This window comes from Myotis lucifugus, unplaced genomic scaffold (genome assembly GCF_000147115.1).
Source record: "Myotis lucifugus unplaced genomic scaffold, Myoluc2.0 scaffold_194, whole genome shotgun sequence".
NCBI classification, from domain to species: Eukaryota; Metazoa; Chordata; class Mammalia; order Chiroptera; family Vespertilionidae; genus Myotis; species Myotis lucifugus.
Window position 1 is genome coordinate 2,355,507 of NW_005871242.1, and position 17,561 is coordinate 2,373,067.

A 17,561-nucleotide genomic window follows, 5' to 3' on the forward strand; every position below is an offset into this window, starting at 1 on the left:
TACTCTATTATTGTTTAATTACTCTCAGGAAGTGATAAATATGTCACACAAATTTAGTAATGATAAAGAGGATTTGATAATACAACATGCTTGATCAGGTAAATAGACAAATAAATCCCAACAAGCAGTAGCTCATTGTTAGATCAATGATGCTAAAAACAGTCTCTCTTGATATTGTAATCTCCCAAATGGCATGTCAATCTTCATGAACTAAATTGAAACACATATAAATCTAAAAAATGAAGGAAAGTCTAGTATTTCATTATATGCAACTCTAAGTTAATGTGCAACAAAGGACAGAAAAAATGCAGACCTAGAAGAAGATATCTTATTTTAGAACATAAATATAAAAGCTCCTTAATAAAATACTATTTTGGAATCTACAGGAATATTACACAAACAGGACAATCCATTCTGACTGGTAGGTTTTACTCTGTGACTATGAGGACAAAACACTAAATAACCCCATGACTTTGATAACTCTCTGTTGACTTTAAAGTACAAGTAAATAACACACATAGCAAAGGAAAATGAGAGTACAACATGAAAAGGAAAGATCTTTCTCTCTCCACTTGAAACCAAATCTCTCACCTCAAAAAGATCACTGTCTATATATCCTATGTCACATGAAGAAGTTTAATACAGACACACATTGGTATATTTTAAAGTTTTAAAAGCTCAAAGCAAGAAAACATTCGGGACACTGCAAAGAGACATTACCAACGTGTTGTACTCCATTTCACCTGCACCGTCTTCTCTTTTTTTTTCCTAGTGTTTTTCAGGATGTTCTTCTTGGTCCCTCACTTTCTCTGTCTCACTAGCGAGTCTGTCTGCAATTAACGCTCTCGCCAGTCTCTCTCTTGCCATCTTCATTTTCCTTTCCTGTTTCTTGATATCTTTCTCGGTTACCAGGAATTGTTTGCAGGGGAGCTGTGGGATGCTCAGACCAGCTCCTGGAATCATCTCTGCCCCATGTGAGGACCTGGCAGGGTTGGACACGGAGCGGCCACGAGGACCCCCTGTGAGAACACCAGGCAGGGACTCACCTGTGCCACTAGGCACAAGTGTTTGCAGGGCTTTGGTAAGATTGAAAGGACTTAAGAGTTGTCCTGTGCTGCTGCAGGCCTGGAGTCCTTGAAGTCTCTTCTGCCAGCACACCTGTTGGGGCTTGTCCAAGGTTTCCTCCCACTGATGATATCTGACCTCATTGCCTGGGTGGGATGTGATTCTCGTAACTGGACTCTTGAATATGTTACTGGACATCCTCAAAGGGATGGAGATGCTTAAGTCAGGCTTTGGTTTGGATTGGTTTACCCAATCATGACACTTCCTCTGTGAAGTCTTGACCATCGTATCTCTCTTCCATTTACTCTATAAAAATAAATCGTGAAATTGGATCTACATGATAAATGAAGCTTGCCTTCTTAGGACAATTACTTCAGCTGTCTTGTACTTCCACCCTCCCTCTGGGGATAGATCTCACCTGCATCCTGGGAAATCATCAAGCAGATTTGTCAAGAACAGAAAGCTCAAGGTCAAAACCCGGAACCTAGTCCAGAACATTTATCCTCCAACATCTTATAAGACCTTCTTCTTTATGAGTATGATTTTATTCTCTTTTTGTCATTGTCACTCTCACTACACCTGATTTAGTCTTGGTACTCTCTCATGATACATAGTACCCAATCTTTTTCTAAGTCCAAATTCCTATCATTCTTTTGTATTATGTGAGTATTCATTTGGTTAACCCATTGACCACTTGGATTTCAGAGCTAAAATCATTAGTGACATCACCAACCAACCCACTTTTAGCGACTCACTCCCATATCCCAGAAGTTTGGTCATGTTCAAAAATAAATAATTCAGAAAACATATTCACCTACTACAAATGTCTGATTTCTAATATTTTTAAACACTCATACAATACATACCCATTTTTCAAGATTGGAAGTTATGCCAGATCACCAGATTCTTATCTTAATTTCCCCACTTTGTATCAATTAGAAGGCATGGTTCTTTGGAAAGACAATAATCCTGGGAAAAATAGAAGGCAGCAGGGAAAGAGGAAGAATAAATAGAAGATGGACTGACTCCATAACAGAAGCCATAGACATGAATCTACAGGAACTGGACAGGGCTGTTGAGGACAGAACAGGGCTGTTGGACATAACTCAATGGCACATAACACACACACACACACATTCCTATTAATCCTGGATTCCATGGACTATGATCTCAATAATTCCCTGGAATAATCCAAAATTCTTTACCACTCATCATGTCTACCTTGTAAAACTTCAAATTTAAAGATCTGATTATCTGCCATGCTATAGCTACTGCTGGTCTTACGATAATTGCACGATATTTGGGTACCACTGTTAATACGACGAAATCACCTACATCTATCATGAAGCACCCATAATGCCTGAAAATTTTACTTTCTTTTTATGTGTTGACATATTTACTCCTCAATTTTTCCTAAAGCCTGTTTCAAAATTTCTCCACTTTTTTCTTTCATATATATTTGATATCCCTTAATTGGTCTGCTATTTCACAGAAAACTTGTGAAAATACTACTAGATTGAAATTTTACCTATGTAGTTGCCAAATCTGCAAGTATCTCTGATAAGCTTCCATTGCTTCCCAATTTGCTCTAATAATACTTAAAGAAATTTCTTTTATCCTCCGTGGTGATCTGGATCTCATCTCTTCTTCCTTCTTATTAAGCTCTTCCCACCAACATTTCCATATTTCCCCTGTACTTATTTTTGTTGTTGTTAGTCCTCACCTGAAGATATTTTTCCACTGACTTTTTTTTTAAACAGAGAATGGAAGAGATGGGGAGAGACAGTGAGAGAGAAACATCAACTGGTTGCCTCCCGCATGCACCCTGACCAGGGCTGGGGATCGAGTCTGCAACCAAAGGTAGGTGCCCTTGACCAGAATCAAACCTGGGACCCTTCAGTCTAAGGGCACTGCTCTATCCACTGAGCCAAACAACTAGGGCGCCCCTGTACTTTTAATCTCTCTTTATGAACTGAATCCTTCCCTCAGCATTACATAGCTGCAAGTCTTTCCTAACTACATGGAAATTTCTCACCTGTCTCCCTGGACCCTTCTTCAACCACTGCTCTTTCTACTCCCACTCCTTAGTTGTGAACCATTGAGAAAGGTCATCTGCAGTATGTGTCTCTGTGGCCTCACCTTCACCCACCTCCTCCGACAGCCTCAGCCACACTGCCACCTGCCCTTACCATTCTAGGCTAAGGTCACAATGACTCCTTTGTTACTAGACCCAACAGGAACTTTTCATTGTTCATCTGACATGATCTTTAAGTGGGAAACTTTTAAATGTATTTGGATAACTTATTTATGTGAATATTATTTTATGGCTGTGAATCTTATAAAATCTAAAGCGAGAGTATGTTATAAATGGAATGTACAAACTTCTGGACTCAGCACAAAAAATGTAAATTAACTTAATGTGTACACTGATGACATTTAGAAATCATAACAGCTTGGCTCTAATGGGTGAAAATATACAACTAAAATTACTTTCACCTGTTTTGACTTTATTTAATGTGGCTACTAAAAATTGTATTTCATAATATGTAGATTGCTTAATCCTACTATTGGACAGAGCTGGTCAAGCCCTGAGGGAAAATAAAGCCTGCAGAAAGTGGTCAGGGAAAATTTTCCCAAGGTAAGAAGTATACCCTGGCCCCCACTGCAAGATGCAAACACACACACACACACACGCACGCACGCACGCACGCACACACACACACACACACACACACACACACACTCTCTCTCTCTCACCCACACACGTACACTAACAAAGCCAAACCAGTGCTGTCCCAGAGTGCCATCACTACTCAAATGCCATGAGGTTGCATTCCCACATAGTCCTAACTGGACTAATCTCAAGTGAGAAGTCAGAAGTCGGTTAGGAAGAGCCAAAACCAGAGACTAAGAGTCAAGATTTGTATTAATTCCCCTCTCTTTGGCTTCTATTAAACATTCAATATGTTTGGAAAACTTTTTCAGGAAGGGTTGTTTTAAAAATCCCTTTACCTTTACTACGTGTAAATATCCAAGATATGTAAAGAATAATTACGCTAGCCAATAAATGAGGAGATGATAGAGTATGAATATCATTATTACTAAATCACTATTGGATTAGTGAGCCAGTCAGGGGACAGGTGACACTGGGTTAATTTGGGCCTCAGTAAGCTGGTTCTGATTAGAGTACTATCATCTTGATTGCTCTACGCTGGGACCTCTGAAACGTGCCAGCCCCACCTACTGTTTAACTACCAAAGCCCACCAGACAGGCAAGGCCTTACTGACAAATCCCCTACTCCACTCCCCTGACAACACCTGGAGGGGTTTCCAAAATACCTCTTAGTCATGACACTCTTCTACCTGCCACAGGCCAGGAAAACATTTTCTGTGGTGCCCATTTCTGGGGGTGACACTTCTCCCGTGGGTAAAGGAAAGACCAGGGTGCAGACCTAGTGAATTGCAGGAATTAGCACAAAAACTGGGGTTTGCTGACAGAGAGAAGAGAACCTGTAGTGTGCACAGCTACCAGGGTCCACAAAGCCCCAGGGGTCCCTAGGTAGCATTGAGGAGGAAGGTTCAGGACAGAGCAGGTACTTTTGAGTGTGATTGTGCTTGGTGATGCCTGTAGCATGACATATGTGATATTGGTAATGCATTCAACCATGTTGGTCAGTGATTTATTCATCTTACCTTACGGAGTGCTTTCAACATACATTCAGGCGCTACTACCTGCCCTTGAGAGTTTATAGAGTCGGAAAATGTCTTACATTTTATTTATAACATGCAGATAAAGCACATGTGGGAGTAGTCAGCCAACAGACAGGAAGGAGATTTTCTTTGTTGGCTAGCATGTAAACAAATTTTCTTTAAAAAGGAAGTGTTTTCTCCACTTGAAGTATTCAAGTCTCCTATGATGATTGTTATTCTCAAATTCATATATTCTCTAACAGTTTATGCTTTATATTAGTGTAACACTGTTTTATTTGGTATGTGAAGGCTGAATACTATTATATTTTCTTGGTGATTTTATCTTATATCAATAGATGGTAAACCTCTTTATCCTAGTTAATCTTTTTGCCTTGAAGTCTATATTGATAATTCTAGCGATACCCCTATTTTGCTTTGTTGAGATCAGTCTGTTATAGTTGTGTTTATTTCTCTATTATCTACTTTTCTGTTATTTTACGTGTGCAGTTATTTTGGGGGGAACAGAATTTTTCTAGATTTCTCTTATTCTTGGGACTTTCAATTAGTTCTAGGTTTTCAATTGGCTTACATTGTGTAAAAGTTTGTTTTTCTCTATTTGCGTTGGCTAAGGCCAAGCATCTAGCTCCGCGTGACCTTGGCACCACCGTCAAAGCGAACGTAGACTGAAAGAGTGATTTCTTCAGTCAATTATTTTGACCTTTTATCAGGATTGTGTGCATTTGTCCCACACACCTAAACCTGCCAAGTCTGTTAAACACACAGGTGCATGCACGCTTATGCAAACGTCTCAAAGATTCTAGAAGCTTTTCACCCACAAAGAGACCTTGAGTCAGAACATGTTCAACCAAAGTGAGAACTGGAAAAGATCTCCCAGTTGGAAACTGGGCAGTTGGGCAGGGATTGCGTGTGTCCGTGCCATCTGAAGGGTTCAAGGCCAGAACATTTTTCTGCTTGACAAGCTGTGTGGGGTCAGGGAAAGAGAACCGATTTTCTGAGTTAGAAGTGGTAAGTTCCAGTCTCGGCCAAATCACTTCCTGGTGATCATGGGAAAGCTATGCTTCGCCTGCCAATGGGAAAGTGGTACCTCTCTACATCAATGTGTAGCAGATGAAGACAATAATGAATTAACTATTTACATATGCAAAATATTTTCGAATTCTCCAAATCCTTTCAGACCTCATCTCACTTTTCCCTGGCAACAACGCTGTTATGTTGGTATTATTATCACCCCTATTTTACAGAGAAGAAAGTAATTTCTCCAAGGTGTCCCAAGTTAATAAAAATGCAGATTCAGGACTCGAGCCTAGTTTTCTGATTCTAAATCCTGGGACCATTTCATTGTACCCTGCCCCTTGTCAAAACATTTGGAAAACAAAAAGCACATCGCAAATGTAAGGAACTGGTGTTAATTTTCTGAAAGAGACACATGTGAGACTTCTTGTCAACCTGCAAAAGACTGCTGGGCTGCAGGAAGATCAAAAACTGGAAGAAAATGCAAGAGATTTTCTGGTCCTGACCTTTACATATGTTAGACAAGCAAGTATTTAAACCTTTGCAAGACAGAAAAACATCTGTTACTTTTCTGGCATTTCTAAGACCCTAGCTTCCACAATCTTCTTTGATAGACTATTCCAGGGTTTTGTAATCTGAATGACAAAAAACAAAACAAAAAACCCCCGCCTTTTCTTCATGATACAATATAGGTCTCTTTCCTCTTCATAAAAAGTTCTAGGTTTGGACTTTTTCGTCACTTGTCACTTTTCTCTTTTGTTCTCCCTTCATGTTCCCGAGTGTGGCAATTTCTGCTTTAGAAAAGCAGCTTGATTTTTATGAGACTCCCAGTTTCTTTTCCATTGATTTCCTCCTACTAGTCATAATATTAGAAAAATTTTGGTCTCTTAACATTAATTAAAAACAATACTTGTTTTAATTCCTTCCTTCTTCCTTCAATTAAATAATTTCCTAACCATTTCTTCCTGAATTTTTTTATCCCACAAGACTAATTTGTCTTTTGAAAACCAGGATCAAACTGGGTCATCAGATCTAGTCTGCCTCTAATTACCACATACAAATTGATGGATCATCATGTCCAGACCCCTGCCTGTTAGAGCTAATTCACTAAAATTAAGCAGTTTCATCTCAAAGGTCACTGAAGTCTAAGGCATCTTGGTTGACTGTGAATGACAAGCGGTAAGGGATGCTCAGCTTCCCATCTGACAGAGGGTGTAGCTCCGCTACATCTTTCCCAGTCTCCCAGGGATGGAAATTCCATGGGTCTCGACTGCTGTTTTAGTTTGGGCCACTCTAAAAAAATGCCATAGATTGGGTGACTTGAAAAACAGACATTTGTTTTTCACGGTTCTGAAGACTGGATGTGCGCGATCTTGGTGCCAGCACAGAGGGGTTCTGGTGAGAGCTCTCTTCCTGGTTGCAGATGGCCGCCTTCTTGCTTTTCACATGGTGGAAGGATGAGATGGCTTTGGTCGATTCCTCTTCATATGTAAGGGCACTAATCCCATTATGAGGTCTCACCCTCATGGCCTCATCTCCAAAAACCCTGCGTCCAAATACCATCACGTTTGGGGTTGGGGATACAAACATTTAGTTCATAACAACTACCTTGTTCATTATTTTGGCTTCTAGGTAGTCCAGAGGCTTGCCTCATGTTCAGAGTGCATTTCTTTTGACATAATTTTATTCTTGCTAGGTCTTTTTAAAAAATGAACTGCTGTTTAGCATTATTCTAAAAATTCTTTATTCTTAAGAGCATATTTTATTTTTCCTGTGCTCCCCTATTTAAGCTAAAGAATTCCTTCCTTTCCTCATTAGGCCTGTTTTCCATACATTTTATCATTTTGCTCAATCATTTAACTGTAGCATCAAAAAGGAAGCATACACAACAACATTTTATTGGTGGTTATTTTAGAATGGTGAGATTTTTATTTTTCCCCTCCAGCTTTTCTTTTCTTTCCAAACTATTTACAATGACATATATTTTAGCAATTTAAAACAAGTTAAAACTAAAAGATATTGTAATGAAAACAGTGTGGTTTTAGAACAAAAAAAAATTAATAGACTAATGAGGGAAAGAATGGACTATTCAATAAATGATACTGGGACAAGTGGGCCACCCATATTGGAAAAAATTTATATTCCTACATTATACCATATCCCCAAATTAATTTTAGGTGAAAAACAAAACTTTAAAGTTTTCAAAGAAAATATTGGAAAATATATTGATGTTGTTGGGATGAGGAAAGGTTCCTAAAGAATTACATAAGAAGCACAAACCATAAAGAAAATTGAGTATGTATTCAATTGACTACTTTTTATGATAAAGGACACAATAAGAAAAGCCAAAAAGCACAGCACAGACTAGCAGAATGTATCTGCAAAGTACATAACCAACAGAGGATTAGCATGCACAATAGAGAAGGTACCACTACAATCCTACTTACCTTACAGATATCCCTACACACAATTAAATGACACAAACACAAGGCTATTCAATGCAACAGTGTTTGTAGTAGCAAAAGTTTCAACAACTGTAAATGTGGTATGAAAATATCTCCTTTCTGTTGGTAAAAGAAAGTCACAAGTAGTTCTGCTAATATTACTGTGGCTTGTGGCCTAGATTCATAACAAAAGGAAAGTCTAAGCTTCATTTAGAGCAGCGGTTCTCAATCTGTGGGTCACGACCCCTTTGGGGGTCGAACGACCCTTTCACAGGGGTCGCCTAAGACCATCGGAAAACACATATAATTACATATTGTTTTTGTGATGAATCACTATGCTTTAATTATGTTCAATTTGTAACAATGAAAATACATTCTGCATATCAGATATTTACATTACAATTCATAACAGTAGCAAAATTACAGTTATGAAGTAGCAACGAAAATAATTTTATGGTTGGGGGTCACCACAACATGAGGAACTGTATTAAAGGGTCACGGCATTAGGAAGGTTGAGAACCACTGCTTTAGAGGCTAGTGAAAAGGAAGATGTAATTTTTTTCTTAACCAGGTTTACAGACCCCTTGAATTGAACAGGCCGTGAACCCCAGATTTAGGATCAAAATGTATTTGGCTGTTGGAAATGTTGCTCAGTCTCTTGGCTACCACTTGGCTTGGGCAAATTCTGGACTCATCACCTCTTGGTCTGTCTTCTCCTAGATCTTGGTGCAGTAGTTCCTCACTTGCTCATCAGTTCTTTTATGTCTTTAGGAAAACGCTTTTTATATTTCATCCTATTTTTAAATTGTCTCCAGTATAAGAGTTGACCCACTTGCCTAGTCCACCATTACAGAAAACAGAGGTGCCTGCATTCGAGTTATCTCCATCTTTATATACACAAGGCCCTATGTCTTCTCACTTGGATTGCCAGCACAGCCATGGGTTTCTAACCCTCCAGTAGGGCCTCCATTCTCCAGTCACCAGAGAAATTTTTCTAGATGCAAATCAGATTTCTAAAATGTAAATCTAATAATATTAGGTCTTAGCTTAAAGTCATTCTGAGGCTTCCAAATATTTTAGTGTAAAATACAAATTCTTTAGTAAACTAAACTCCTGTTAAAACTTCTAAATTGTATAAGTCTCCTGTAAGACTTATATAAGGGGGAAATGGGGACATCTGTAATAGCGTCAACAGTAAAAATACAGAAAGAGCCGGGCCCAGGTGGCTCAGTTGGTTGAGTGTCATCCCATACACCAAGAGGTCACCGGTTAGATTCCTGGTCAGTGCACTTGCCCAAGTTGTGGGCTCCATTCCCAGTAGGGGGTGTGCAGGAGGCAGCCTATCGATGTTTCTCTGTCATCAGTTTCTATCTCTCTTTTTCCCTTCCTCTCTCTCAAATCCATAAAAACATATGAAAAAATAAAGACGTATAAAAGATTCCTAAAAGACAGGAAGTGGCTCTCTTCTCACACCCCAACTCTCATCCTACGCTCTTGCCAGGCCCAACTCCTTGAGTACCCAGAATGCTGTATGTGCCCGATAGCTTCTGCACCTTTACCCATGGTATGTCTGCCCCAAACAGCCATCCCCTCTTCCCTCCTTGGACTGGCTAACTCCTCTAGTGTTTTAAGTCTCGGCTCAGGCACCACTCCTACTGGGAAGTTTTTGTGATTTGTTTTTGGAGTCCTTCCTAGGTTCTTTCACAATACGCAGGTCCATTCCTACTTTTATTAAAAGCATATTATTCTGTGACTTGTGTTCTTGTTGGTTTCCCTCACTAGACAATACACTGCTTCAAGTCAGGGGCTTTCTTCCTCTGAATGCGTGCACAGCACACACCACAATGTCTGACCCTCCATGTTCATTTACCAGATTAAATCGAGAAATACTCGGCATACTGTCTTTTGTAGTGGTTTACTTGAACTATCCACTCTTTTTTTTAAGTGCTAGGGTGATAAGACACTATAACCCTTGCCTTCATCACCAGTTTTGCCTATGTGCCTCACTTAGGAATTTGTATGCTGTGAAATGGCTCATTCTTTTCTTTCCAAACTATTTACAATGACATATATTTTAGCAATTTAAAACATGTTTTAAAAACTGGGAACTCTAGGTTACATATGTCCACGTTATAGCTATGTACTTATTTACCCTTTACCGACTTATTCCCCAAATTTAGGTTAGCTTTTTAAAGTTAAGACAAAATAAAATGGTAAAAATTGTAGATATAAACAGGAGATCAGAGATTATTTAAGGAAAGATCCAGGGCAATGTTACAAGAAGCTGGGGTGAGAAAGTGAGCATAGTCATTGGCTCTGAGCTCTCTAGTAGGAGCTAAAAAGAGGAAGCAATAGGATTCATCTGATAAGAGGAGTCATAGAAGTTTGACTAGATAAACTTTTACTTGCACTAAATTCTGAGAAAAGTTTATTACATGTATCCTCTTAAAGAAACATAGAGATGTTATTCACATGGCTGTTGTTTTTACTAAAAGCAAGGAACTAATATATGTCCAGGTACACTGCTCTCTGGGATCAAGTTTGATACAGAAATAAAACTTGGGGGAACAAGAGAAATGGACTGATGACACACACTTGTTTCATTTATTAAGCTGCTGACATGCTGTGGTTAGAAGCCTATTCATGATTGAGTTGACTACAGTGTAGACACGTGGTGTTATTGGTTGGAGACTAGAAAGCTTTAGATACAAGATGGCAAAGTCGATGATCTATTATACAAATGAAGGAGAGATCTACAGTTTGAATTGTCTGGAGATTGAGGGCAGCCCCAAACCTTCAAATAGCTGAGTGAGCAGCATGCATGCTGTGTTTGTTAACAAATGAAGTTCAATAAGGCATATGACATTTGAAATTGTTATTTTCATGATCTACCTTGGAAGTTAGATTGCAGTTATGCCCAAATCTAGTTTGCTTGTGTTACAAATATGAAATTACTTAATTCCCCAAAGATTCTGGTGGGATTCTAGTAAAGATAAAATAGGAAAACTAAGTATAAAAAGGAAATGAGAAACCATTTAGGAAATGAGAAAGGCATAAGTGGTGAGACAAGTGCTTAACTTACAGGGTTGTTGTGAGGATTAAACAAGGTAGTTTGTAGAGAGCAATCTGCTCATTGTCCAGGACACAGATTCTCAAAACTAATCTCCTTTCCCCCCTTCCTTTTCTGTAGGCAATGGTAGGCACTAGAGATTTTTAAGAGGCAATTAAATGGTCAGAATTATACTGGAAGGAAATTATAGGTTCAGATATAACAGGAACAGCAATTTGAAGTTTTAAAAAAATTTACATTTGAGCTGGACAACTTTGGACCCCAAGGAGTACTCCATTTAAGAGGCTTAAAACATTCATATACAACAGTTTGAACCCAAGAAAATCATTTCCTTTCAACCTTCTTAGTCCTGCTAAAAAAGCAATTTTTTTTTTCCCTGAGCCAAACAATATCCTATTTTTAGATTTACACGTAAGGAGTCTTCTTAGGATTCACTGTAAATTCCTTGGGGGCAGAAGTAGTTTTACTTTTGTTCTTCTCACAGAACCTAATAGCACTGGCCAGGAAGGTAGACTTAAGTAATTGTGTGCAGAATTTATTTATTTATTTAGTCTTAACAAGTTAGGTGGCATTTGTAAGCACTGTGGTATATAGAACATGATCTGCTTAAAGCAGAAAATACTGCAAGAAAATTGCCACTTGCTCTAAAATAATGTGAATGGTAGTAGTTACTTCCTGTAAGTCTAAGGAGTTGTTTTTTTTTTTAAAGATTTAACCCTACTCCACTGAAGCTATCATTGCGCAAAACATGTTTGGGTCTTCTTTCCTTCTGTGATATTTACTTGCAAAATACCACAAGGTAGTCAAGGAGATGAACTCTGGCCTCACTGGGATTTGCATCCCATCTCCTCTACCTAGTATCTATGTGGCCTTCAGTACCATAGTCTATTTCTCATCTAAAAACAAGGATACCAACATTACCTATGCTATAAATGTATAAAGATTAAAATCTATTTGTGAACACTTATATGGTAGGAACTGTTGACTCTCATGCAGATATAAAATGAACACGTGCCAAAGATTTTATTTAACTTGCTCTTTAATGAGAGAACCAGGAAAATGCTAAAAGTGGTTCAAATGAGGATTTGATTTTATTATTCTCTACAGGACAAAATCACTTGCATTCCCTTGGACAGGAATCCTTTACATAGCACCAGTTAGGAAATATTCTCATTATTATCAGTTTTATATAAATTAACTTCTACCTTTATCGAAGTGTCAAATAGCCTATTCAAAGGCATGATCAAGCATCCCAATGAGAGGATAATCGAGTAATCTTTTTTACTCATTCCAACCCGTTAGTTTTTCCTTGCACAAGGTTGTTGTGAAGATTTACAAGTTTACCTAACAGTCTGATTCATAATAAATAGTTGGTAAGCCTTATTCATTATTATTATTGTCTTCAGAATTTACAGTACATTCCTTTGGATATCTGTGATAGTTGTTTTTCAGCCATGGAAGGAATATTCAATTTTTTTGGAAACAGCTAAGTTATTTGAAATCAAGTCTGTTAAATAAGTAAAAAATACTGATTTTTCTTTTTAAAAAAGTATTTTTCTTTTTTTACAAGATGAGACTACTTCCATTAGATATGCTAAATCAATTTTTAGAGGATTATGGGAAGATGGTAGAGTAGAAAGCACCAGGAATCTCTCTTTCCACCTAGACAAGTGCATTGGCAGAATCTGTCTGATATAACTATTTTGGGACTCTGGAGTCTGTTGAAGGTTCCCAAATTCCAGGGAAGATCTGAACAGTAAACTGCAGCTAATTTTGGTCAGTTTCAGCTCTTAGCACAGTAGTAGCTACCCATCCTCCACCCCTGGCCAAAGACACAGGTGACAAAAGAAAAAGTTGACAAACCAAATATTATGAAAATTTAAAATATCTTATACATAAAAAAATACTATTCATGGAGTAAAAAGGCAACCCACAGAATGGGAGAAAATGTTTGCAAATCATTTATCCGATATGGGATTAATACCTAGAATATACAGAGAACTCGTAAAACTCAAGAACAAAAAAGGACTTGAATAGACATTTCTTCAAAGATATAGGAATAACCAATAATCACATGAAGAGATGCTCAACATCACTAATCATTAGAAATTGTAATCATTGTATATCAAAACTACAATGACATAACACTGCACGCACAATAGGATGGCTACTATAAAAAGTAATAGAAAACCAGTGTAGGCAAGGAATTTGAAAAACTGGAACCCATGTGTACTGTGGTGGGAATGTAAAATGGGATAGTTGCTGTGAAAAACAGTATGGTGGTTCCTCAAAGAATTAAAACTAGAATTACCATATGATCTAGCAATCCCACTTCTGGGCATGTTTGTAAAAGAACTGAAAACAGTTTGAAAAGACATTTGTATACCCATGTTTATAGCAGCACTATTCACACTAGACAAAGGGTAGAAGCAATACATTGCCATCGACAGATGACTGGATACACAAAATGTGGTATATACACACCATGATATATTGTTCAGCCTTAAAAAGAAAAGTCTGATGCATGTTACAACAGGGATGGGCCTTGAGGACGTTATGCTAGGGGAAATAAACCAGTCACAAAAAGAGAAATACGACATGATTCTACATATATAAGGCATTTGGAGTAGTCAAGATTATAAAGACAAAGTAGAAGGGTGGAGTCCAGCGGCTGTAGGGAGACGGGCATGGGGAGTTATTGTTTAGTGGGTATACAGTTTAAGATTTACAAGGTGAAAAGAGTTATGGAGATGGATGGTGGTGATGGTTGCATGAGGTAAATGTATTTAATAACACTGACCTGTACATTTAAAAATGGTTAAGGTGGCAATTGTTATGTTACGTGTATTTTACAACACACACACAAAAAGAAAAATCAGTTCTTGAAGAATTCCAAATGTTTGGGATGTTTAGCCTCCCATGATAAATTACTTTAAAAAAATTACATTTAGAATAGAAAAATAATGTGCTAGCTTAACAATTCACTCCAAAAGCTTTTTGATTAACCTGGTGTACATCACAGAAGGAAGTTCACTGCATATGAGGATGGTGCTGAACTTGGTACCTGCTGGGACCTGGGCACAGAGCACACAGCACACGCAGCTGGGGTCCTGTGGGAAGGTCACAGTTGACACATGGTCGCTGCGGCTGGGAAAACCCAGACATGAACCTGCAAGCACTTCTCAGGAATAGCCATCTTGCTGGTGACAAGCTCATGATAATAAAGTATGATGCAATCATTCGGAGATAATGTTCTGTCATGCTTCCTGTGATGAGTTTTTAACAATAAAGCAAAACACCACAAACTGAAAAAGTTCAAGTCAATGAATGTCACATTAAGCCACATCATTTCCCTTTCTATTTGGTTTTGAAATTCAACTTCCCATTTATTTTAAAGCCAGTCTTCCTGTGAAGAGGTGACTAGGAAATGGAGCAATTTACTCTGTGGCTTCAGTAGAGACCTTAAACTCCTCCGTGCAGCCGGGCATGCATAAGACAGGAGCTGGAGACATGAAAATGTAGGGTCCTGCCACTCAAAATGTGGTCCCTGGGTCAGCAGCAACTGCACAGCCTAGGATGTCCTCTGAACCCTGGGCCCTACCCCAGAACTCCTGTATCAGAATCTAACATCTGAACAAGATCTCCAGACCCTGGGTATATTAAGGCTTAATAAGTACTTATCCTATCTAATAAAAGGTTAATATGCAAATCAACCGAACGGTGGAACAATCGGTCGCTATGATGCGCACTGACCACCAGGGGGGAGACACTCAACACAGGAGCTGTCCCCTGGTGGTCAGTGTGCTCCCACAGGGGGAGTGCCACTCAGCCAGAAGCCAGACATCCCCAGAGGGGTCCTGGACTGCGAGAGGGCACAGGCTGGGCTGAGGGACCCCCTCCCCCTCGCCTCCACCCTGCATGAATCTCTGTACTGGGCCTCTAGTAACAGTGTAATAGTCCACGTTCCTCTCCTGGCTGCTTAGCACGATGGGGGCCCTGGTGAGTGAGTGTGCATACTTGTGACTAGGAAGGAGGACCCTTAGGTTCTAGTCTCAGGTTTATCACTGAACATCCCGCTTTGTTTCCCACCTATTACACTCTACCAGCCCTGCCTACCTCGCAGGACTGCTGGGAGGACCAAATGGGATCTCTGCTAACAAACCCATTAGTGATTTGGGCCCAGCCTGCCTCTTGGGTCTTATGCTGCACAATTTCACACATTGTGTTCTAGCCACACTGACTGCAAGCAGAGCCCATTTCTGCTTCAAGGCCTTGTCCAAGCTGCCTTCTCTGCCTGGCATGGCCTTCCTTATGATCTGTGTGTGCCTGGCTACTTCTGGTGATTCAGATCTCAGCCTATTACAGTGAGATTCACTGAACTCAGTGAGAACCTCTCAGACTACCCAATCTAGTCACGCTCCCTGAGGCACCTTTTCTAATTCTCTGTAAGGCATTTACCACCATGTGAGCAGGGACAGTTCCTGTCTTATTCTGGGTTGAAGCCTCAGTGCCTTGAACCGTGCCTGTCACACTAATGCTCAATACACATTTGTTAAGATGACTAGAGAAGGTAAAAACATTCTGGAAAAAATAAGCTACTACATAAAATATAAAATGCTTTATTTGAGGATATGTTTTCATTGATTTTTAGAGAGGGAAGGAGAGAGAAACATTGATAGGTTGCCTCCCATATGCACCTTGACCATGGATCGAACCCACAACCTAGCAAGGTATGCTCCTTGACCAGGAATCAAACCCACAATCTTTTGGTGTATGGAATGATGCTCCAACTGAGCTGGGCTCAGGGCTAAAAGGCTTTTATTAATGAAATCGTCCTGCTTTCATTTGGCAATTTCTCTTGGAAATCATAGCAATATTACATTGATTACTCTAACAACCTATACCACGTAAATAAAAATCGCCTACCTGTTCATTAAGCAAGAAAAGACTGAAATGCAGACTGCTTTTTATGTTTCGAGGGAAGACAATTCATTCACTGTTCACGTCCCTTCTTAGGGCATCAGGGTGATAATCTCCATTAGCATCAATTTAATGTCATCTGTTTCCCCTGATAAAGTAAAGCTTAAAAAAGAAAATCTGCTACTGCAGTCACAATATAGGGTATTAATGCCATTCTGCTAACAGCGCCTTGGCCAAGGATGACCAGATGGCCCGGAGGCTGGCTTGGCGAAGCTGCCTGAGGTTCCGGGAAGGCTGCAGGTCAGCAGCAGGGAGAACAGGCTGTGTTAGACTACAAGCCGAGAACTGTCCCCAGGCTCCTTCTGCCACAAAACTGAAACTTAATGATTTATTGGTTTAGTTGTGACTCTCAGTTAAGTAAGACAGAAACTGGTTTGATGACCAATGTTAGAGGTTCCAAAGGTTTATACAATTTAGAGACACATCAGAGAAGAAGGTCACAGCTGTTTTCTTTCATCTATTTACACTCTTTCCACTAGGAAGGTTAAATGAATTCTCCTGCCACCACCAGGTCAGCGCTAACTACAGTCCCCATATCACAGGCAGTGATGCCTCTTTATGAATTACCTTTGCCTCACTTTCCTTAGTTCAAAAAATATCACAAAGGGCCTGGCTGGCATGGCTCAGTGGTTGAGCGTCAACCTATAAACCAGAGGTTACGGTTCAGTTCCTGGTCAGGGCACATGCCCGGGTTGTGGGCTCGATGCCCAGACTGGGGTGTGCAGGAGGCAGCCAATCAATGATTCTCGCTCATCATTGATATTTCTATCTCTCTCCCCCTCCCTTCCTCTCTGAGATCAACAAAAATATATTTAAAGAAAAAAAAAACCCTCACATTTCTACAGTAAAAATATTTTTTAAAAAATGCCACAAAGGGAAAAGGTGCACAAAGTGAGTCAGTCATGTACTTGCCCAGTATAGACTGAACAGAGCGATGGCCCCACCTGCTGATTCTACATAAACCGGCAGGAAGTTAGGGCATGCGCAAGTTAGGAACCCTGAGTGCCTTCTCAATGCCCAAGTGACTCACAGCACTGCTGAGAAAAGCCTGTCCTTAGGCACAGAGTGATATGTGGGGTTTCTAAATATTTTCTCTAAGGTTCCATGTCTTCATTCTTGTTTATTTATTTTTGGTTTTAAATTAGCTGTACAGCTCCAGAAGCAACTAGAGGCGCAATGGTTTTATATCGGATCAAGTGCTGCGAGCCTTCCTCCAAGTCAATCACATAGTCCCTAAAAAAGAAGGAAAAAAATATATGTGCAGAGCTCAGCTGGTGGTC

General features: G+C 39.5%; 2 protein-coding genes across 3 annotated transcripts in view; both read right to left on the bottom strand.

The window, feature by feature from the left end:
• Positions 1–17,561, bottom strand: part of MBD3L1 (methyl-CpG binding domain protein 3 like 1) — a 20,904-nt gene continuing 3,343 nt past the window's right edge. The window contains exon 3 of the mRNA XM_023760813.1: positions 1–1,371. Within this exon, the coding sequence (XP_023616581.1) occupies positions 769–1,350 (582 nt within the window). The 5' untranslated portion in view covers positions 1,351–1,371 and the 3' untranslated portion in view covers positions 1–768. The remainder of the gene's footprint in view (positions 1,372–17,561) is intronic.
• Positions 16,579–17,561, bottom strand: part of GINS4 (GINS complex subunit 4) — a 15,474-nt gene continuing 14,491 nt past the window's right edge. Inside the window, exons 8-9 of one of the 2 annotated variants that reach the window (XR_002831246.1) lie at positions 17,341–17,514; positions 16,579–17,259 (exon numbers count right to left, since the gene is read on the bottom strand). Coding sequence is in view for 1 of the 2 variants with exons in the window: in XM_006097065.3 (XP_006097127.1) it covers positions 17,418–17,514 (97 nt within the window). In the remaining variant the exon portion in view is untranslated. Of the gene's footprint in view, positions 17,515–17,561 lie in introns of both variants that reach the window. The other variant, XM_006097065.3, reaches the window with a different exon arrangement.